This window comes from Cebus imitator, unplaced genomic scaffold, assembly GCF_001604975.1.
Source record: "Cebus imitator isolate Cc_AM_T3 unplaced genomic scaffold, Cebus_imitator-1.0 Scaffold232, whole genome shotgun sequence".
NCBI lineage: Eukaryota > Metazoa > Chordata > Mammalia > Primates > Cebidae > Cebus > Cebus imitator.
The window spans coordinates 1,943,044-1,966,775 of NW_016107547.1; the positions used below are offsets into that span (position 1 = coordinate 1,943,044).

General features: G+C 39.9%; 1 protein-coding gene and 1 long non-coding RNA gene across 8 annotated transcripts in view; one reads left to right on the forward strand and one right to left on the reverse strand.

Moving 5' to 3' along the window:
• The window catches only part of GRIA3 (glutamate ionotropic receptor AMPA type subunit 3), a 316,886-nt gene that overhangs the window by 270,680 nt on the left and 22,474 nt on the right, over positions 1–23,732 (forward strand). For 5 of the 7 annotated variants that reach the window (XM_037727483.1, XM_037727484.1, XM_017497523.1 and 2 more), the window contains one exon: positions 20,312–20,559. In XM_037727483.1, the coding sequence (XP_037583411.1) occupies positions 20,312–20,559 (248 nt within the window). Of the gene's footprint in view, positions 1–20,311; positions 20,560–21,120; positions 21,236–23,732 lie in introns of all 7 variants that reach the window. The other 2 variants (XR_001816157.1, XM_017497522.1) reach the window with 1 other exon arrangement.
• Positions 2,284–23,688, reverse strand: LOC108281824. The gene is made up of 4 exons (XR_005195312.1): positions 23,587–23,688; positions 22,637–22,728; positions 9,079–9,233; positions 2,284–2,437 (listed from the first exon to the last, which is right to left on the reverse strand). It is a non-coding gene; the product is annotated as an uncharacterized LOC108281824 (long non-coding RNA).

Genomic DNA, 23,732 nt, shown 5'->3' on the forward strand with positions numbered 1-23,732 from the left:
CAGGTTGGAGTGCAATGGTGTGATCTCAGCTCACTGCAACCTCTGCCTCTTTGGTTCAAGCAATTTACCTGCCTCTGTCTCCCGAGTAGCTGGGATTACAGGCACCTACCACCACGCCTGGCTAATTTTTATTTTTGTAAAGATAGGGTTTCAGTATGTTGGCTAGGCTGGTCTCAAACTCCTGACATCATGATCTGCCCACCTCAGCCTCCCAAAGTGCTGGGATTACAGGCATGAGCCACTGTGCATGGCCTAATGTTGATGTTTTTACAGAGGCTTTAGGGTAGACAAAAAGAAGAGCTGGCCTTCACATGGGAAAGTTCATTAAAATATGGTTGGAAGCTATGGGCAAGAGAAATGGCCTTAAAAATGAAAAGGAACAGAATGAGTGATTACACCAACAGCTTTGAACTCTTAGCCATTAGCCAAAGCTGTCTCCTACTATCATGTTATCCCTCCTCCCCCTCCTTCCTTCTTTGTCCTTATACCTGCCTTTTACACTCAGGCAGCTCTGCTATGTGACTGTGTTTTGGAGGCTTCAGGGAGCCTCATGCCTCCAAGTTCCCAACCTGGAGGACTGTAGCTGGCTAGACATGAACCTGGTTACCAGGAAGAGCTCAAAATTAGGAGGATGTAAATCTTATCAGGAAGACAAACAGATTTTAAAACTGATACAGAGGAAAAGATGAACCAAGAGCTAGGAAATTCTTGCTCTGTAGCCAGCAGCACATCCCTGATGTACAAATCCTTATACCTTACTCCCCTTCTCTTTGCCTATTTGACCTGCTTGGTGTGGGCGTTGGGTAATCAGTGCAGTTGCATTTATTTACAAAGGCACTGAGGAGACCAGGGGTCCAACCTTCCCCACATAGAAGACTTGTGGGTGGGCAGCCCCAAGTGCCCAAATGGCAGGGTGAAGCCTCCTGGGAGGAAGCGGAGGTGATTTGTGAGGATAATATGAGCTGGATCTCCTCCTTTTAATATCTCTACCAGGGAAGATTAGTGAGGGCACATCTTTAAGAAAGGAGTGGTATGGTGGATAGTACCCAGACTGAAGTGCTAGCTCTTAGGCCTAAAAGAAAGTAGAATTTCTGTAATCCTTTCTCTCCCTCCCTCCCTCTTGTTAATTCTACATTGCCATTGCCATTTTAACCTGCTATGGATATTAGGCAAACAGAAATGTGATCATAATCAAAGGCATCCATCCATGGAGTGAGCATAAGGTATCTGTTGAATACAGGCACCAGGGTGGCAATAGGAAAGTTCCAATTCTGAAGGAGGAGAGAAATGTTTTACAGCCCAGAGGCCAGATTGCCCAGACTTTACCTACATCAGCGGTAGGGCGCAGTTGATCAATTTTCTAATCAGTGCAGACTTTGCTGATTAAGGCTATACTGTGGACAATGCTCAGCTTTACACATGGTTAAGCTGGACCTTTTAACAAGGTACATAGAGTATTTCCACCACAAATGATTTGGATATCTGATGGATATTTAAGAGAAGCCATTCCTTCTTTCTAACTTCCTTTGGGGTGCCATCATCTCCCAAACATGGGGATCCTGACTACTGCAGAAAAGAGAATTCTGCCCTCTCCCTCACTGGGAAGTAACTTCTCTTTTATGGAGACCAGATCAGTTTTCCTAAGGCTAGAGTTCAATCTTTTTTCACTCTTTTCTGCTAGGATCCTTGCTATTATCGTGGATACCTATTCTAGCCCTCGTCACTTTGGAGATGCAGTACAGTATCCATTGTACCAGGATCTCCCACCTTGAAGTTCTTTTTACTGGGTTTGTTTGCTTGTTCGTTTGTTTTGTCTTCCGGGCAATTTCCATGCTTGCCTATCTGCCAGACCAAAGATTACCAAAAAGTGGTTTAAAATATTTGTTATGTTTAAGGCTTTCCCTTTCTTCCAAAATCTTTGACAACACAAAGTAATCCATTAATCAGACAATTCACAACTGATAAAAGCAATAAATAGTAATTATTCACATTGGAAACATATTCTTCCCTAGAAAACAGAGATCCCTTATTGCATTTGGGTGCTAACAGATCATTAACTACTTGTCATCACAGAAACCTAGGAGGAGGACTTTCAGAAATAAACATAAAACAGCCTATGCATCGACAGAAAATAAAATTTGATTTTCTAAAATGAATCTAATTTATGGCACAGCTTTTTTCTTGGAATTCTTCTGTTACGTAATGGAAGACATACTCACTTCTAGGCAAAGCCACACAAATCAGGGAAAGGGACATTCCAAGGTGTTGGAAAACTTACTTGCCAAAGTTGAGCCAATCTATATAGGTATGGTTACATCATTCTAGAAGTCTGGTAGTCAATCTTGGAGTCTCCTTTACACACACTGGTCATTTTTTCAATACTTCTGGATCCATGTCTTCCTAATGCTGGACTATATATTCAGCATATGCCATGTTGCTAAAACAGAAACAATGAGAAACTTACATGTTCTGCATGCCTTGAGTTTGAGTTTAAATTTGTAATGTTGATGTTGCATTAATAGCCTATTTTGCATATCTGTTTGATTGTACCATCTTAAACATTCATTTAAAACTAGGGAGGTCAGCATGACTCCTACCTGCTTCTCATTAATAACATACTTTTCAGCAAGTAGATAATGAATGACCTGGATAGAAATCAGTGGCGATGCAGATTGCCATCAGGTGGGGAAACAAGCAGGCAATCCACTTTCTTCACAACACTGACAAGCAGTTTCGAGGCTGAAGGTAGAGAAAGCAAGCCTCAAAGAGAGATGACTGTCTAGGAAGGTTCTTAATAAAATATTCTGTTGTCTTTACATGTGGGACTATGAGGGAAAAGTCCTCCTAATGGAAATTAAATTTTGCAAGTGACTTTAAAATTCTTGGGTTAATAGAAATAAGTGATTTAATTATGGAGAAAAAAAACAGATAACTTGGCTACTGATTTTCCTAATGGGTTCTGAAAAAATACAGGTTTGTATAAACATTCCTTAGTTTGTTGAATTAACTACTGTTAGTAGCACACAGGTAGGGATGGGGTGGGAAGTAGTGGGCCGTCAAAGGTCTGCCATTGATTGATCAGAGCTGGGATAGAAGGCAATCAAGTGAGTCTTAAAGGAAAACCATGTAATTCTTTTATTTAAGTATTATTGGCCCAGTCCACTTTTCTGGAATAACAAAAGATATTAATAATAATGCCCTTGCTCAAGATGCGGAGGGCCTGTTTTTCAAGTTACTATATTTCTTTGGTAATAAGGTACAGAAACAGGGACTTACATGAAATGTATTTCAAACCAATGTCTGCTAATAAATCATCCCATATGCCATAGTTTTCACAGGTATCAGAAAATACATGAGATTTGGGCCAGGCACAGTGGCTCATGCCTGTAATCCCAGCACTTTGGGAGGCCTATGCGGGCAGATCACTTGAGGTTAGGAGTTCGAGACCAGCCTGGCCAACATGGTAAAACCCCATCTCTATTAAAAATACAAAAATTAGCCGGGCATGGTGACACACACCTGTAATTCCAGTTAGTTAGGAGACTGAGGCATGAGAATTACTTGAACGTGGGAGGTGGAGGTTACAGTGAGCTAATGCCACTGCACTCCAGCCTAGGCAACAGAGTGAGACTATCTCAAAAACAAAACAAGACAAAAAAAAAAACCCAACAAACAAAAAATGATACATGAGATTTGGAAATGCAACCTGGGCTTTCAGTTTCTCTCTTCTAAGTCCTTTACGATTCAACATGGCTTCCTTCTGCAGTTTGAGTATTTATCTTTACTGAATAAAGGTGATAGCTGTATCAGAAATTCAAGTCAAACGACGTAAAGGTGTGATTTGTTTACTTTGGAGGGTTTTCAGACTTTGGTTTTGTTTCTGTTCAACAGTGGTAATGAAAACACAGGTCTGAATATAAAACAACTTAGTTTTCTAGATGATTCTTTAAAAAGAAAAAAAAACTTTGCTTCAGCTCATGATTCTGCTTCTTATTTTTTGTTTTCTAATGAAGTGTGACTTGCAAATCTGCAATTTGGCAGCATGTATTTCTGTTTGGAGCGTTTGGTATAGCTTGGCTCAAGTCCCTGGTTACTGTATGACAGCATCCGAGCCAAATGGCTATAACATTCAATCTGCCCAATTAAAAAGTGTTGGTCCCGTTCCCCCTTTGGTGACTTAAATCAGGCAAATTTACTGTTGTGACCTTAATATAACTGTAAGGCAGTTTGAAAAAACAAGGCAAAGGCATTTGGAATGAGTAGTTGACAAAGTTATTTGGAATTTTTAGAGAGAAGCATCTCTAGAGGTTCTACCACTTTCAATCTTGATTGTACTCAATTCTTCAACCCATCTATCAGAGCTGATACAGAGAACTATTTTTCAAAAAACTGAGGGAATTGTGAGTGTTGTCATCTGGCTGCCCACCCCTTTTGGAATTCTTCCCTTGGAAATAAGAGTCAGAGTAGGTGTAAGCAACTTAATGTAGCAACTCACAGAGCCAGAAGAAGATAATCAGGCTGGGTAGAAACTTAAGGAGTGCACTTTTTGGTTTTTTTCACAAATATTTTCTTGTATCTGTTCTTTAGAAATAAAGTATGGTTCTTAAATAACAAGAGCAAGAATATTCTTCCGTGGCATACCTAGACTCAGGAGTTCATTTATTTTCAATTTTACACAAATAGAATAAATTTAAAGGAAACAGTTTCTGCATGTCCCTAAGGAATTCTTGCCCATGCAAATAACACAGCTTACCTTTCTCTAGAGAGGCTTCTACAAGCAGTCTGGGGAAGCTATTCTGAGCTACATACTAGCTCTGATTAGAACAGGAGTTATTCCCCCTACCTACCCCACTGTCTCTCAACCCAGATGATAGCCAGCCCTCTGACTGGTGCAGGCAGGATTTCCATTTGATGTAGTCAACGCTTCCATAATTAGGGTAAACTAGAAAAATACTATGAAGTAGGGAAAGTGGTTCTTGGTGCCCTTTTTCTGCCTTTTAGTTCCTCATTGCTATTCCTTAAGCTATAGACCGATACTGTCCAATAGGGTACCTGCTAGCCACATGTAACTATTTAAATTGAAAATAACTAAAATTAAAATTAAAAATTCAGTATTTTAGTAGCACTAGCCACATTTCAAGTGCTCAGTGGACATGTGTGGCTAGAAGCTACTTGGAGAGCAGAGATATGGAACATTTCAGAAGTTCTATGAGATGGTGCTTCCAACTATTAGTTCTTTTAGCTTCTTGAGCATAAGGAACATGTCTTCCACATCTCCATTTCTTATAGCATGTACCACAGTTCCTGATACAATTATGGAATGGGGGAGAAACTAAGCGCTTAGTATGTTGTCATGAGCTATGTCAAATTTAGTATAAGCAATCTCTCATTTCATTACCTCAAGAACACTATAAGGTGGGTCCTATTATCATCCCCATTTTACAGGTGAGGAAACTGAGTCTCAGTGAGGTTAAATTATTTGCCCAAAGTCACACAGTTAATAGGTACCTAAACCAGGTCTTTGTAACTTTAGGACCTATGCTGTTAACAACTGCTGTATACAACAAAAGAAAACTTCACATAACTACAAATTTCAACATGGGACAGGCAGGCCCCTTCCAGGGCATTGGTGACTAGGATGCTTCTCCACAGCACTCATACTGGCCAAGGCAGAATAAAGACAATTTGAGATCAGAGGCTGAGCTGAAGACTGGGGGTTTAATAAGTGTCCTCATTTGTATTTGCATATGGGTATCAGATTAACTGGTTATCTGAGTACTTCTCTGAATGAAATAACAGCAAATTAGTACTTTTATCTGTCACTGCATATGGAGACCATTGCCTTGATCCCAATGGTAAAGATTAGTGGAACCTAATCATTTCATGAAGTCAAGTTCACCTGCTGCACTTATCAGAAGCTTCTGTAACTTGAGCTTCCATGGAGCACAGTTTATGTCAGGACATGCAAATGCCAGAAAATCAATTTTCCTGCAGCTTTCACAGTCAGTGTGTTTGCCAGACAAAACTGCAGCCAGCCACTTTTTTAAAATCAGCATAGCACCTTTAGAAATAATACTTACCAGAACACTCCTAACACAGCGAGGAGGAAAGGACTTAAATCTAAACCCAACTGTTCAAATTCGAGAGCCACAGGAGAAGGTGAAATATGAATATATTGAAATTGAACATTTTAGTGGCCCCATTTGGCACTATAAGCTATTCTCTGCCAAGCACGTGGTGAGTTAGCTTTAATTCTAATCTGTGCCTCAGTAGGACTGACAACACTTAATGTGACACCATACTTTGTCACCCACATGTGCCCAGGTCCTCACATGACCCCGACTTATCAGGGTGGGACTCCACATTGCCTGCCCACCCCAAGACCTATCTTGATTCTCCTTCCTCTGGCATTCTTCTGGCACACATTCTCAAATAAACCAAATCACCACAAAAGTGGTAGATGTGGGGTTCTGTTAGTTTCCCATTTGCCATGAGTCTATAATGTACTTTATTGAGGACTTACTACATGCCAGGAACTGTTACGGGTGCTTTACATGAATTATCTCATTTAATAATCTATCTCCACTTCAGAGATAATTATTAGAGTCTTAGAGAAATGTAAGTAACTTGAGAAAGTCAAACAGAAGCCATGATCTCTAATGGTAGCATTTAGGGCCTGTGACAAGCTAGTGAGTTATTATATTGGTGCCTTTTACCTCGGAGCATGTTGCACAGGCTTCAAAGCTGAACCAAGGAGGAAGATCAAGGCTATATAAAATCATGTCAAAACAACAAAAAACTTCACTCAATTCTCTGACATTTTGGTCACTGTAGTTACTAGCAATTTTTCCACTGGGAGGCAGTGCAGAGGAGTAGAAAGAAAACAGGTTTTGAAAACCAGCACATCTGGATTTGAATACTAATTCTGTCCCCCTGCATCTATGCAAACTTGGAATTATCACTTTACCACTGTAAGCTCTGGAAGGAGAGAGAAAAAGGGGAATATAGACTGTTGTGTCAAATGAGCTGGGTTTAAATCTCAGCTACGCATTTATTCATTCAGTTAATATTTATTAAGCACATGCTATATGATAGTCATTGTTGTAAGGGCTATAGATTAGATCATGTCATTCCTGTGCTCAAAGTCCTTTAGGTGACTTTCTGTGAAACAGCATATAATCCAGAATTTTTATCATGGTTTTTCTTCTTCACTGCTCTCATCTCTTACCACTGTTTCCCTCACTTACTTGCTATCAACCAGACTGCTATGTCAGGGCAAAAGTTGAGGAGCAGGGAGACAGACCACTGAAGAAGTGATTGTAGGATGGGCATGGTGGCTCACACCAATAATTTCAGCACTTTGGGAGGCCAAGGCATGAGGAACACTTGAGCCCAGGAGTTCAAGACCAGACTGGGCAAAATAGTGAGATCTCCATCTCTACAAAGAATTTTTTTAAAAAATTAGCTGGATGAGGTGGCAAATGCTTGTAGTACTAGCTACTCAGGAGGCTGAGGAAGGAGGATCCCTGAGCCCAGGAGTTCGACGCTGCAGTGAGTTAGGATCACACAAGTGCACTCCAGCCTGAGCTATAACAGAGAGAAACCCTGTCTCTAAAAAAATAAAATAAAAAAATAAAATAATTCAGTTTTAAAAAGAAGCAATTGCAATATTTCAGATGAACAATGATTGGCTTGAATTAGGATGAAGGCAGGGAGAAGTGGTTGCATTTTGAATATAGATTGAGCTGACAGGGTGTGGAATGTGAGACCAAAGAGAGGAGTCAAGGATGTCAAAAAGGATTTTGGCCTGAGCAACTGGACAAATTGGAAGGTGCTGCCATTTTCTTTGATGGAGAACAGTAGAGGAATAGCAAGCAGGGGTGGAGGAGAATCAAGAGATCCATTTTGGCCACGCTTAGTTGGAGATATCTATGAGACATCTAAATGGAGCTATCAGTTAGGTAGGTGGATAGATGAATCTAAAGTTTAGTGAAGTCAGAGCTAACAATTTAACCAGGGGTATCTCCTTGGAGAAGTAAAATAACTTCGTTAAGTATTAGTTACCTTCTCAGTAAAATGGAGACAATATTGGTTTCACAAGGTTGTTTTAAGGATTAGCAGTCATGTATATAATGCGTGAAGCACCATTCCTGTTGCATGTAAGTGCTTAATAAATGGCAGCCCTCTCATTGTCAGCATTTATGCATTAATTGGTAGCTCGTTGTTGCAGCTGTAGGATCATTGCTGCTTATTCTAAACACACGTTGAATATTAGAATCACTTAGGAAGCATTTTTTTACAACGTGGGCCCCACCCCAGGCCAATTAAACCAGAATCACAGAAGCAGTCATCAGTAGCTTCCTAGGTATATAGTATTTCCTACAGACAAACTGGCTTTAACAAAACTTCTCTTCGGATTAGTTCCAACTCACGTTTTAGGAAACATAACACTCCCCAAAAAACACTAAATGGAAAATTTGGACTCTTCTGGCTAACCCCGAGCAAGTTGCTCCTTCTTTGCTTCGTTGTTTTTTCCCTCCCCTCAGTATGAAAACGATTCTTTCTCTGGGGACCTGGAAGCAACAGCCACAGTAGAAACTTAAAACATTGCAATTTCAGGATAGATTTTTCTTCTTAATAGAAGAGCATTTTCCCTCTCGTTTCCTAGTATCCGTTTTGTCAGGTTTGGCCTCCACATTACAATTGATTCAAGAATAACAAGAGTATTAAACCTCTTTTTAAAATATCTTAGTAATAGAAAATAAAAATACAGTTAATCCAATTGGTCAATGGTAATTGGCTTTGGATTGCTGGAGATGCCGTTTCATTGCAAAATAGAACTCTAGAAGGCTGAGGGAAGTGACCTTAGAGTGTTCAATAGTGATAGCAGGCCTAGAAGCAATACGTGCTTGACAGTCAGGGAATTTGAGGCTTTTCTTTAGTTAGTAGTGAAAGGGTGTGGCAGACACACTTTCTTTGTGACCCATTCTCTGTCTTGAAAATAGATTCTGCAATCTAAAGGTGAGGGTACAAAGCAAAGTCAGGTTTTCAACACACACACACACTTCTCCTCCTTACCCAAATAATGTGTCCACCATCCGGCTGTCATTCCTTTAGCTGTGTTTTGATCCTATGAGGGGATCAGAATGTTGGATATTGTTCATCTTTTATACCTCAGTGTGAATGCTTCCAGTTTTCTGAGCACAGGATGGAGTGGGGAAGGCGTCTTTTACCTGATAAGGTAAATGAAAAAGAGGTGGTGCTTCCCCGACAGCAGAGTGAAAAGTGAGGAGCAGCTGTGAAAATTAAAGTTGACTCACAGTCTTGGCTTACAACAGCCATATAAGTTCAATACATGAGGTTATATTTCTTTCGTATTTTCATTCTCAAAATAAGGAGAAAAAAATAATTTGTCGACCTCTGGTTTAAAAGGTGGGGTTTTCATGTGGATTAAGGGTAAGACACCTTAGTCTCCAGTCTTATATTTCAGGGAGAGAATAACAGAAATGTCATGTCCCTTGAAATGATGGCTAAAATATAAGCATCGTTTCAATCGGAAAGCAGAATTTCTGTGAAGTCATCCCAACCCTACCATATGGCCTAGCCTATCTGGGAACAGTGTACTGTTTGAGAGTAGAGACTCTGGGGCCTGCGTGAATGAGTTCTCGGCTCCACCACACACCAGCTGTGTGGCATTAGGCAAGCTACTTAACTCCTCTGTGCCTCTGTTTCTGCATGTTTAAATGGGTTAATATATAATAGTATAATCTATTTCATAGAGTTGTTGTGAGAATTATATTAGTTAACACATGTAAAACCCTTGAATGGATCTGGAACAGAAAGTATGTGTTCAATTAAATGTTAGTTATGATGGTTTTCCCACTTAATGATGGCTTAATCGAAGTCCATATAGCAGAGTTTTGCAACCTTGGCACCACTGAATTTGGGGCCAGATAATTATTGGTGGTGGGGGCACTGTAAGATGTTTAACAGCACCACTGGCTTCTACCCACTAGATACCAGTAGCACTACTCTCCCCAAGTTGTGACAATGAAAATTGTTGCCAAATGACTCCTGAGAGGCAAAGTTGTTGCTGACTGAGAGACACAGGGATAGAGAATACTGTGTCCCTTCCTCTATTTTCCCAGAATAGAGCAATGGTACCTTAGAAACAGTTTCTGAAAGAATGTATTGACTCTGGCTTTCAAAGTCGTATGGCCACTGGCACTACTGTCAACCCATTGGAATATGCTTAATCTGACTCAGCAAGAGAAGCAGAAGATTAATCAGATTAGTAATCTGACTTTGCATGCCGGACAGGGACACTACAAAGGTCTCAAGAAACTTAGCTGATTGTCACCTGCACCTTTGGAAAGGAGACATGGGGAATAGCCTCCTTGAGGTGGAAGGAAACCTGTCCCTGGACTTGGGAACACAGTTTGAAACTGTTAAGCAAAGTCATTTGGAATGGCACTTGACGTTTGAGGGCAAAACTCAACGTCTAGGCAAAAGGTGACCTCCAACTCCAATGAAGTTATCTAAAAGCCCAGCCCTCAAAATAACTCAGTCAGGCTCATAACACACAAGTAGAAAAACTAAGAATAGAAACCAGAATTCCTTTCCCTTCCTTTCTCCTGTGTTCACCAATACACGGTCCCATGGCAGTTGCTGATTGTCTGAAACAAAATGACACGGACAAGCAGTACTTATCTGAATGTTAAAAATGTGCAAACCTAAGTAAAGGAAAGAAAGTGAAATTGGGGTTTTGGCCATGCTTAGAAATGAAATCATTTCTTGTGTGCCTTGCTCCAAATCAAAATGGAAACTATTTCCTTTACTTTAGGGTGAAAATTGTAAAAAGAAATGATGCCTTTTTTCCAAATGCACCTTATTAGAGCTATTGACTTCTTCAGAATAAATGTGGAAGAAAAACATGTGTCTGATGCATTTGGCAGCCCAGATGTGTTTTTCTTCTTTTGCCTCAAATTGCTCTGATCGTTTAACATGGTGAAGTATGGACACTAGGGGCCTATAGGAGGGTTACAGTGAGTGACAAGGATGTTCATTTATTCCAGTGCCTTAGTGAGCAGGGATTTGGAGTTAATTTACAATTTGCCCCAACTTCAAAAGAAAAACGTGGACAAGAAGTAAAAAATGTTTTTGAAGGTGAGTTGCCCTCTTTCATCAAAAAGGATATTGTTAGTGCTAGAGCCAGCAAAAGCAGCTGGGGTTATAAGGAGGAAAGATCTGAAACCTTTCCAGTTAACTTAGATAGTGTCCCAGCCTTGTTCCTCATTAGCTGTGTGACCTAGAATAAGTAGTTGAGTCAATGGCAAATCTTTGAATTTCTATATTGAAGACTCTTCAAGGTGGAATTCTGGTTGGGCCTTATTTGGAAACTATTTGCCTAGAAAGCTTTTTTCAGGCTTGATTTATAGTGATGGGCTAGATTCATGGAAACGAGTGAGGAGGCTAAAGCCCACAATGGCACCTCTTGGCATTGCCACTGCACTTACCCTCCCTTATCCTCAATTCCATCTTTTGTAAAATAGGAATTCATTCTTTTATTCAACAGATATTTATGGGGCATTACTGGGCTCACACACACTGTTCTCGGTGCTGGGGAGTAAGTAGTGAACAAACAATAGCTACTGCACCCACCTCACAGGACTGCTGTGGGGTTTAAATGAGATGGTATGTGTTAAATCACCCTGGCAACCAGAAATCCTTATGCAAGTATAAGGTTTAAAGATATTCAGCAATCTCCTGCTTCTGGTAATGACAAATCTAGGGCCTCTCTGAATAAGGAAGGGGAGTATGTGAAAGGCTTGATGGCAGGTAATTCTCACCACAAAAATCTCCTCTCCATGAGTCGAAACCAAGTGCTTGAGATTTCCACAGTTGGAGTCTTAAAGAACTGAATTTCTGTAGTACTGAGACTTATGATTACATTAAAGAACTTGAGAATGAGCCCACCCCAGCCACGCCTTGCCACTCCCTTATAGTCCTTAGGACATGTAAGCACATCATCCTCTTCCAATCCCATCAAACATTAGAAAAAGCAAAGAAGAAAGGAGGAAAGGAAGCGGAGGTCAGGAGCTCTCCAGAGCTGTGGCATCACTGGCCTTCCTTCCAGCACCTTGCCTTGTAAGGATCACCCGTCCACATCCTAGTATTTGGTCAATTCTGTAAGGCACCATTTGTTAGAGAAGGCACACAAGGCACACAGGGGTTCTGTAAGTGCTCCATTCAAGCAGATGGAGGCCCAAAGTCACCCTTTAGAATTTTTACCACCTAGCCACCTCAGCCTTTATTAAAAGCAGAAATTCCAGAGGACGCTAAATAATTCAGAAGAAAAAGCAGATTGTAGTTTATAATTATGTTAACTAAAGGTACAATCTAAAGAAAAAATGGAACAGATTGTCAAGCAAGAAATAGTCCACAACACACTTAGAGAAGGCAAAATGAGTGAGGAAAAGTCCTTTTTGTTTGAAACTCTCGCCATATTTCCCTTTCTTAGTGTCTCATATACAAGGTAGCCTTCTCCAGCCCCTGAAAGGCACCTTTTATAATGCCAAGAAGCCCACTCTCCTTTTTGGGGTACGAATCCCCTATTCAAATCAAAATGACCCCTTGCTAAGGGGTAAGAGAAGCCATTATACTATTAGTGAACACTTCTATGAGGACCATAACTGCTGATACCAGAAAAAGGGTACAGCATATACCTCTGAGGGAGGCAGACAGTAAAACAGGGAGACATGATAGAAGATGAGCACCCCAAAGTCAAATCTAGCCCCTTTGACATATATGTACAAGGCTAGTCTTGCACATACGGTGATGGAAATGGACAAAATAGGTATGGTGGCAACAGTGTTCAAAAAAATAATTACATGCACCAAGCTAGCCCATTTTCCTTTGAGGAACACTGGAATACAAAGTGCCTAGAACCATCTTCCCCTGACCTCTCCCTCATTACGTGGTGGGAATAGAGATGTTACAAACACCAATACTATCTTTACAAATTATGTAATACTTCGTCAGCACTCTGACAGTAAATTAACAGCATAAATGAACAGCATATTATGATTCTGTTGATAATCATGCTTCCAATTTATTAGTCCATTTTGTTAATTCAGTTAATTCTGGACTATCAACATATGGGAAAGTGGATGTTGAATCCTGTCAAATTAAACAATTGTGCTCACGTCCAGACCACGAGAAGAGACTGTCCTTTATGTTAATGTCACTATATCGAGCACATTGTGTGCAATCTGGGGGGCCTCATTTTAGGAGGGACTTTAAAAAATGAAAAGGTTTCTAGAAGATTGTAACCAGAAAAGGGGAGTTGACTGGAATTTGTGTCATAAAATTAACAGATGAAGGCCCTTAAGATGTTTAGTCTGCAGAAAAAGGCAATTAACAGGTGACATTGTGGCAGTAGAGTCCAGGCTGTACATTGTGTTGGAAAGAGAGCATATTGATTCCGTATTGCTACAAAGGGAGAAGTTACGACCATTAGGTAACACTTCCATTTTAATATTCACTCATTCCACCGACACACAGTGAGAGTTTGCTGTGTGCCAGGCATCATGCTAGACACCAGTGGTATGGTGACCAAAAAAAAAAGACCTAACCCCTATCCTCAAAGAGCTCAGATTTGGCTGGGGATAACCATTGCAAAGCAAAATAATCAGTGCTACCTACAATGGAGAAATGGAAACAGAGAGGAGGGACTGCCCAATTCAAGCAGGAGGCAGAAGTAGATTGGAGAGGCGAGGCTTTCGTTAAGAATATCAGCCAAACAGTAACAACTTTCTATCAACTTGAATTGTCCTACCATGGAATAAGCTACTTCCAAAGCCTCCTCTGAGCTCGGGAGTGCCTCTTCACTAGAAGCATTTAAGCAAGAAGATATCACTTCATCGGGTGAAAGGTTGAACAAGATGGTTTCTAAGGTGCCTTCTAGCTCTAAAATTCTGTTCTTCTACTGACTCCAAGTGGATATTCTATTGACCAAGTGGATATCCTATTTTATCTGACAGGAAAGCAGAACATTTTATTCATCAAGTTTCCCAGTAGCGGTGTTCTGGTTAATGAGAATTTTAATATATACACCTCAACTTAACTACAAAATATAAATGTAAAAGGAAAAGTTGCCATCCTGCCCATTTTCCTCCACCAACAAAATTTTTAAAATCCAAATTTAAATGATAGTAATTTTTGTTGATGGCAGACCATGGTCATTCGCCAGGTATATGACTGGAGATCCAAATATACAAATAATAGTTAAGCATGTGATTTTTCCCATAAAATGAAGTAATGATTCTGTTAATATGGAACTGAAGTATAGTAATTTATAATACCACTAAAATAAATTCTGCCAGTAAAACAAATTACATTTTCTTTATTATAAAAATATGTAATGTTTTTCCCACTTTCTGTGCTTCAGGAATTGTTCTAAGTATGTATTAACCATTTAATTTCTCCCAATAAACCTTTGAAGTGTACTTTTTTAAAAAATTATATTTTGGTGGCCACGGTGGCACGTGCCTGTAGTCCCAGCTACTCGGCAGGCTGAGGCTGGAGGATCTCTTGAGCCCAGGAGTTCTGGGCTGTAGTGTGCTATGCTGATTGGGTGTCTGCACTAAGTTAGGCATCAATATGGTGACCTCCCGGGAGTGGGGCACCACCAGGTTGCCTAAGGAGTGTTGAACCGGCCCAATTCGGAATTGGAGCAGGTCAAAACTCCCATGCTGATCAGTACTGGGATCACGCCTGTGAATAGCCACTGCACTCCAGCCTGGGCAACATAGTGAGACCTCGTCTCTAAAAAAATAATAATAATAAAAAGTTTTTAAAAAGGAAGAAAAAAAACCTGTTTTTATGGATGAGGAAATTGAGATACATAGACGCTAATTTATGCACTTAGCAAGTGTGATTCAAACCCAGGCAGTCTGACTACACACTCTTAAGCACTGCACTATATAGTTACTTTGAACTTATATGAAGAATAGTTTTATCGCTAGAGAGCTACTACATGCAGAACGACTTGGAGTGAACAACCCCATTGCAAAGAGACACAATGTCTGAGTGGTAGGCTTCTGGGTACCAGACTCGCAGGGCCCAAGATTAAAATTTTCACATCAACAAAAAGGCAAATTTCTTCATTATCTTTGACCTTCATGATGTATTACAAATAATTGGAGCTATGACTTTTGAATCCACTAATGCTCAGGCTCTACCATATCTGCTGTTTCGGATTAATCTGTTCCTCTTCCATTTACGCGTTTCTCCTTTGGATTTCGGCTGCTAATTATCTAGCGGTGCTTGAGAATTTCTTGTGGCCTTTCTTTATAACCATTGTTTGTTCCTTTTTAGGTACAAAATGGTGCTCTGTGGGATGAAAGAAATGAATCGTGGTGGGTTGGAGAATAATGAACTTGTTATGACATATACTGCCCATAAATTGTTTAATTTCTCCCAGATGATACAGCTAAGATTCAGTCCCTTTTATTGCCTTCTTATTTCAGCCAAAATAAGACAGAATGCAAAAAAAAAAAAAAGGAAAGAAAGAAAGAAAAAAGAGCAAATGCTAGTTTGGTTTTTTTTCTTCTTTCTGATCTGAATGTTATACTGATACTTACATACTAATTAGAAAGATAAACATTTCAGCGTAATTTCTCTCACTTATGAGTCTTTTCTTTCCACCCCTTCTAATCTCTTTGAGAATTCAGTCATCAAAAAGAGCCCAATAATTTCTGCCATTAACTGACTTGTCATTTAATGCATTCATTAATATCTGCCACATGTATACCACATGCATTTAAAGGGCCTGCTTCAAGCACTGCTATTTATACTCCTAGAAATGCGTCATTACCTAAAGGAATAAACCTTTTAACCTGTATCAGCAATCAAAAAGCTCAAGTAAATGATGAAGTAAATGAGCCCAAATTATAGTACACTTGGTTCAGAATTCACGGACCCCTTTGCCCTTGGCTTATCAACTTATCTTTGGAAGCAATGGCCTGTTTGCAAATAGCGTAAGACAAATATGTCTGAAGTCTCTCCTTCCTAGAACCCCGACTTGTATTTAGGTCTAGTTGGGCCAAGATGAAGAACAAAAAATAGCTCTGTATAAATGCATAGAAATGCATACCCACTACAGAGTTTTCTATAATGCCAACAAAATGGAAATTCTCTAACAGCCCTTCAAAAGGGGTTAGGTAAATAAAACAAGTATTTTCATAGATTGAAGAGCTATTCAGCCATTAAAAAGGAGATATGCTTATTCCAGTAAAAGTTTTTTTTTTAAAAAAAAGTGCAAGGGAATAGTAAATGCCAAATTCATTATGGTGGTTACTTTTGGTGAGTAGGGAAGAATATGTATTTAGGGAGGGGTAGATAAGCAGTCTTTAACTAACTTCATAATGTTTAATTTGTTAAGCTTTATGGCAGGTACACAGTGTTTTTACATTATTTTTATATCTTTCTGTGTATCTGAATTATTTACTATTTTTTAATTCTTTGGGTAACTGACTAGGAAATGTCTACTGAAATAAAGTCCTTGACAATGTGTTTCATTACAATGTTTAAAAATTGTTTTATGTGTCAAAAGAGGATAATGTAATATAGAATGAGCATAAATGACTAGGGGTGAGATGTTAATCTTAGAAGGCCTTGATTGTTAGGGATTACTTGGGGGGAAGTTATTGATGTGGGCATCAAAGGCAGGCTAAGTAGCATTTAAAAAGAGGATTGAAAAGCACATATCCAATTGGTTTAGCAAGGTACTCAGTGATTTTTAGAAAAAATTCTGCTCTCGAATTCTACAGTGCTATAAAGATAGTGCTGGTAGCCATTTTTACCTGAACTTCTGATATCTTTGCCCAACTATCTGGTTATCACCATGGTCAAGCCTATGCTTCAGTTATTAAGCAAACATATCTTTAGTCTGTCATGTATACAGCAATTTACTGGCTGCCAAGAGGGCTAGCAGAATGAATAAGGCATGGACTTTGTCCTCAGGAAACACTCAAGTAACAGGGGAAGAGAGACACATAGTTAACTCGCCCTACTGCAATTAAGCTCTATAGCAAAGATATGAGCAAATAGCGTTGGGAGAACATCCAAAGAAACACTTCTGTGGGGGCAGGAAAGGGTTAGGAAGGACTTCACAGAAGACATGACATCTGCTCTGGATCTTGTAGATGAATTAGGTAATTCAAGCAGAAGCAAAGGCATAACCAAAGGCATAAGACATGGAAGTGGCTTAATTCAGTGACCATGAGTAGCCCAGCATGACTTCATCATACGAAAGTGTAGCCAAGATCATAAGCACTCTTGAATATCATACATAAGAGTTCGGATTTTTTTTTCTGTAGGCATTAGGGAACTATCAGAGGATTTTAAAGAATGAAGTAACTTGATCAAGTTTTCATTTTTGAAGAATCACTGGAGGATAAATTGAATAGAGAGATGAAGCAGGAAGACCAGTTAGAAGCAAGATAGTCTAGACAAAGCAATGATGGAGCCTGACCAAGGAAGGGCAATAGTAATGAGAAAGAAAAGAAGATGGGAAGACAAGATTCTAAAGGCATTGCTACACTAGAATAAACATGGCAGAATGAGGGAGTGAGGGAAAAGTAAAACCAAACCCTCTAGCTTGGAGGTTGGGTGGTTTACTGATAGAATGTAGAAGGAAACCCAGGCTTTACAAAGTGGATAATATAGATTTGGTTTGGAAAAGCTTAATCTGAAAATGTCTGTAGGCCCATCAGGTGGAGATGTCCATCAGCAGGGCTTGTTTGCTATCTCCCCAAAATACATCTGGAATCCATCCTCCTCTTTCCATCTCCATGGCTCCCACACTAGCGCCAGCCACAATCATCTCTCCTCTGGACTATTAGAATTGCCCCCTAACTAATTTCCCTTTCTTCTACTCTGACCCACCTTATAGTCTGTTCTCCAAATGGCAGTCAGAGTAATCCATTAAAATTTTAACTAAGATCTTATCACACCCCTCCTCAAAATCTTCCAATAGTTTCCTATAACAGGAAGAATAAATCCAAACTTTTTACCATGACCTCCAGGGCTCTACAAGATCTGGCCTCTGATTATCCTCCTAAGCTCATTTCCTACCACTCTCCCTTTTTCTCATTTAATTTCAGTGTCAGTGGCTTCTTTTGCTACAATTTGTGCAAATCAAATGTGTCCCCATCTCAGTGAACAGTTTCAGCGACTCCTCCATGAGGGTCTGATTGCCATAAACACAATGCTTAATGTCCATGGTGATCCAGCTGGGCAAAGTGGCTCACCCCAGTAATTCCAGCACTTTGCCAGGTGAAGGTGGAAGGACTGCTTGAGGCCAGCAATTTGAGTCCATGGTGATAGCTCTGGAAGTTCCATCCCCTCTGGAATTACTTGGGCAGGTCCAAGCAGGCCCCAAGAAAGATGCAACGTAGCCAGCCAAAGTCCAGGGAAGAGCAAATAAATAAATAATCAAGAAATCTGGGGTGGGGGTCAGGAAACCCCACAAAAAGACATTTGAAAACATAGTATACGTTTATCGTTCCTGCCATGCTATCTCGACCTCCGGTCAAGTATCACCTTAGAATTTTTTTCTACGATTTTCATTCCTGAGGACCTAGCTCCCACCTCAATTGGGAGTTTTTGAGTCATTGAGTCTACAACTTTTTAATATATTCTCCAGAATGACTAACATAGGGCTAGAGACACAATAAGCATTTAATACATGTTCTAGGGACTACCCCAGTTGATACAAAATTTAGTGGAATTATATGCAAAATTCCAAAAGGTAAAGATGAGAGAGACTTGACTTGGCAGAACTAAGTTTTGGTTTGGCCTCAACCTGAGTTGAGGGAAAGACTCTGTTCACTCTATTATATTCTTCCAGTGCTTCTCAATAAATAAATATTTCTTGAAAGGATAGATGAATGACTAAATACATTAATGCAAACTTAAGCAGCATTGGTAGAAAGTAATGCTCCAGGCCAGGTGCTCACGCCTGTGATCCCAACACTTTGGGAGGCTGATGGGGGAGATTCACTTGAGCCCAGGAGTTTGAGGCCAGCCTGGGCAACATAGTGAGACCTCATCCCTACCAAAAAGAAATTAACAAAATTAGCTGGGTTTGGTGGTGCACACTTGTAGTTCCAGGTATTCAGGAGGCTGATGCAGGAGGATCATTTGAGTCTGAGAGGTCACGGCTGCAGTTAACTAAGATTGCACCACTGCACTCCAGCCTGGGCAAGAGAGTGAGAACCTGTTTCTAAAAAAAAAAAAAAGAAAGAAAAAAAGAAAATAATGCTCCAAAATGATAAGATTGTTTGTTGTTTTCATTCTGTTTTGGCCATTTATTTGGGGTACTGTGTCTGTTTCTATACACTACAATGAGAGACAGACGTTACCAACTAGAATGTGCCTAGGAGTGGAAAACCAAAGTTGTCAGAGTTCTGGAAACAATATCAGTGAGTAGAGTTTCACCTGATGAAGGATGAGAAGGGGACATAATAAAAGCCTTTCAATAATTAAAGAACCATTGTACGTTAAAAAAAAGAACCATTGTACAAAAGGACAGAATTATTGTATATAGCTCTAGTGGATAGTACTAGGGGGTGGAGGGAGTGAATTAAAATACTACCTATTGAATACAATATTCACTACCTAGGTGACCGGATCCATACTCCAAACCTTAACATCACACAATATTCCTATGTAACATATTTGCAAATGTACCCCCTGTGTCTAAAATAAAAGCTGAAATTGTAAAAAGGAATGAGAGTATAGGAAAACAAAGATTAGCTCAGAATAAGGCAGTACTTTCTTACAAAGATTGATGTCCCATGCTGGAGTGGGCTGACTAAAATGGCTATACACTACCTTACAATGGTCTTTGATTAGGCATATTCTGCTATGATTAGATAAACATAGCAGGATATTGTAGAGAATATTTTTTCATTGAGAGGAAGATTAAACTAAGAAAATGTTTTTCAAACCAGACTGTAACCAATTAGATGGGACATGAAATCAATTTAGTGGGTCCTGAGCAACGTTGTTTTAAATGAATTCCAATAGAATAGAAAATATCAGAGAGCATCACACATAACAAGGGTGAGTGTGGTTTTTGAAACTTGTTTTGGAAATATGTTTACATATGTATGACTGTGTCTACTAGGTTGCAGTGTAACGTGTTTTTTATTACTGCGAATTGCAATTTAAAAAACTACTGCACTAAGCCCTCCTCCAGATTGAATATCTGGCAGCTCTAAGAGCTCTTATCTTTTTGGTGCAGAGATCCAAAATTGCTGTGTACGAGAAAATGTGGTCTTACATGAAATCAGCAGAGCCATCTGTGTTTACCAAAACAACAGCAGACGGAGTGGCCCGAGTGCGAAAGTCCAAGGGAAAGTTCGCCTTCCTGCTGGAGTCAACCATGAATGAGTACATTGAGCAGAGAAAACCATGTGATACGATGAAAGTTGGTGGAAATCTGGATTCCAAAGGCTATGGTGTGGCAACCCCTAAAGGCTCAGCATTAAGGTGGGTGGAATAATATAACAATATCCGTGTTGTTATAGTATTCCACCTACCCTGATGCATTTTGTTGTCATTTTCTTTCTTGTGGATTTTGAGGTAACTTTTAAAAGTTTAAAATCTACAATATTCCATGGAGTTAAATAAGACGGTAAATTATGGTTTCATCTATTTAATGCATCCATTTTTTTTAATGTTCTCTCTCTGTGTTGTCCTCTCTGACTGTTTGTTGCTGTTTTAATTTTACAGTTCAACGGCTTTTTCAATTTAAATGGTAAAAGCCAAGTTATGGTGCCATATGTGACGAATGTTAATTGCATGGATGTGGTGTTCTTGTTACTTTTTTTCTCAAAGACAATTTCCCCATCCCGCACACTTCAGTTTTGAGCAAATGTTATCCTCCATGCCACCTTCCAATATTTAACCCTGTATTTGCTGTACAGACATTTTTATAGCTCCACGTTCTGTGAAATTTAGCCAATTTGTCCTCTTGTGCTCCTTTTTATACGTTAACGATTTCCTAAGCATTTGTGCATTTTCTTACAAGTTATGTTTTATCGTTTCAAGAAATGCTGTTAACCTGGCAGTATTAAAACTGAATGAGCAAGGCCTCTTGGACAAATTGAAAAACAAATGGTGGTACGACAAAGGAGAGTGCGGCAGCGGGGGCGGTGACTCCAAGGTCAGCCTCAATGTCACCACAACCGGGTACCCTTAGTGACGAGTAATCGGCAAGACTGTTATCTTATTATTGAGGAGAGAGCACAAGACTCACACATAAAGTGGAATGACCAGGTTATTCCCCTGCCTGGCAGCTTTGGGAACCAAAAGGACTTTAGGGCACTGCCCACATTTTTGATCTAACTTGGGTCCCTTCTTAAACTCCCAGACAGAGGCTCCAACCACACCCTTTCCCTTCCTTCACCCACCAGATTGGTTGCATTATGAAGGCCATGATGTGGGTTTCAATGCCCTAGGCTTTCAAGAGTCCAAGGCTTTCCTGTGAGACTGTCCCCGCCTGCCTCAGTTGAGTGGTATGAAAAATCAGATCCATCTACTGAAAAGTCAGGGCATAGCCTTTTTTTTTCTAGGTTGTGATGGCTGCTCACAGAGGTTGGTTGGTTGAGCAAGGGTGGCTTCTTCAATTATGTGTCTGAGTGATGAGATGTTGTTCTCTATATGTGATAGCCCATTTAAGCAGGCCCCACTTAACTTGAAAGCCAAATAACAAGCTCGGTTTCAAGTTAAATGGGGTCTTTCTTCAATAGGCCACCCCATATAGAGACTTTGCAAAGAGATTTTGTGTATTTAAGCAAGTGCGTCGCCTAACTGTGATACTATATGTGTGTATAAATTCCTGATTTGGCTTCTCCTTAGCCATGTTCTTGGTTCAGGTAGGTCTAATTGTTATCCAGGCTGCCATCATGAGAAAACCCATCTTACTTGGCATTCCTTTGGCTTCTAATGCCCTTTGGAGCTAGAATGAATGAATAGCCATCATCCAAGCAACAAGAAATAGGGGCAAACTCCGAAGCCACAATACCAAGTCATGGAAAGACACTTGGGGTAAGTACAGGAGAGGACCTGAAAACAGAATCCTCCATGGCCCAAGGGGCATGAGAATTATATTGAAGCATGCAAAATCACCTCTTGTACGACCAAGATCCCATGGGCATCTTAAGGTGAAGAACAGTGTTTCCCAACCACAGACCAACAGACAGGCAAGCCAAAACTTTTCTTCTTCAAAGACAATGGTTGCACTTCTGCTCCTCTCTTTCCCTCTCTATCCCTCAGGATCCTGATGGAAAAGTTAGTTTGCCAGTCTGCAAATACAATATGGGTTTGGAAACACTGATCCAGAGCACTTTCAAAGAAATAAATTTTAAAAGAACTTTCTTCAGCAAACAATCTTACCAGGCATTGGCATGGCCTTTTATTGTAAAACCTTGATTAACCAGAACTCACCTAACCAGTACCCCAACTAACTGAATTGCCCTCTCAGTACTCCACATTGATGAGAAAGCAGCAATAGTATTCCATAAAAGAAGACTGCAAGAAATTGATTTTTCAAAAAATTACTTACCAAGAGGCGGCCTGTGGTTGGGTCACATTCGGCTCTTTCTCCTATATCTTCTCTCCATCTGGATTGACCCTCAAACGTTAGAGGCTGCTTCCCTGAAGCAAGAAAGTAGATACAAGCACTTTAAGAAAAAATGTTATTAGCCAAGAATGAACAAAATGAGTATTCTTATTGAAAATTCCATTCATCCCTTATGGATTCCAATTAATCAAGGTTTTACTATGTGTCAAAAAGCAGTAACTTTCTTTCCCACCAGTGTGAACTGATGACATTGACAATTTCGCCAAGCTCTTGGCTCATTTGATTTTTATAGTGGCCAACTTGACGGCCAAAGTATTTAGCACTTTCTTCCCAGTCTTTGTCTCATGTTATTAGCACGGAGCACCTAATTGTATCATTGAAGTGAGTTGCAGAGTGAAAATTGAGCTGGATTGGATGCATTGCTCTCATGAATTCATCATTACACTCATCATGGTTAAAAAGGAGCCATGGACTGTAACAAGATGACTCTAAAACATCCACATGATGCCAAGTGCCCAGAAGTTTTCAGATAACCAGACGTTTGATGTTACATAAACAAAAAAATCTGCACGTATTTGGCCGAATTTTTACTTTTCACCCAGATGTTTTGGCACATGAAGACCCCAAAACTTTAGACCAGCTATTTTAAAATTACAACCAGCAATCAAGCTTTTTTTCCTCAGCTAGTACTGCTGCAAAGTTTTTTACCAAGTAACTTTATTGACAGCTCACGATTTCCAGATTAGCTGAATTTTGATATGCAAATAGAAAAATATTTCAGTAGATCCTAAATGTTTTCAACTTCTCTAACCGTAGTGCTACCTGCCAGGCATCTTCCAAATCGTTTTTCTTGGCCATTCCTACAGCCAGTCTTTTGAAATAAGTCAACCCTTTTCTCAACTATGGATAATAGTATGATCAGTGCTGCATACCCAACGATTGCTTATTCCATTTCTGGATTACCAAGAAGCTTGCCTTTATCTTCTTCCTTCTTGCTGCCTGCTGTTTTCTGAGAGTGAGCAAGAGAAGGGGCAAGAGATGAACTTGAATCTGGTTACCACTACTTGTTAGTGATGCT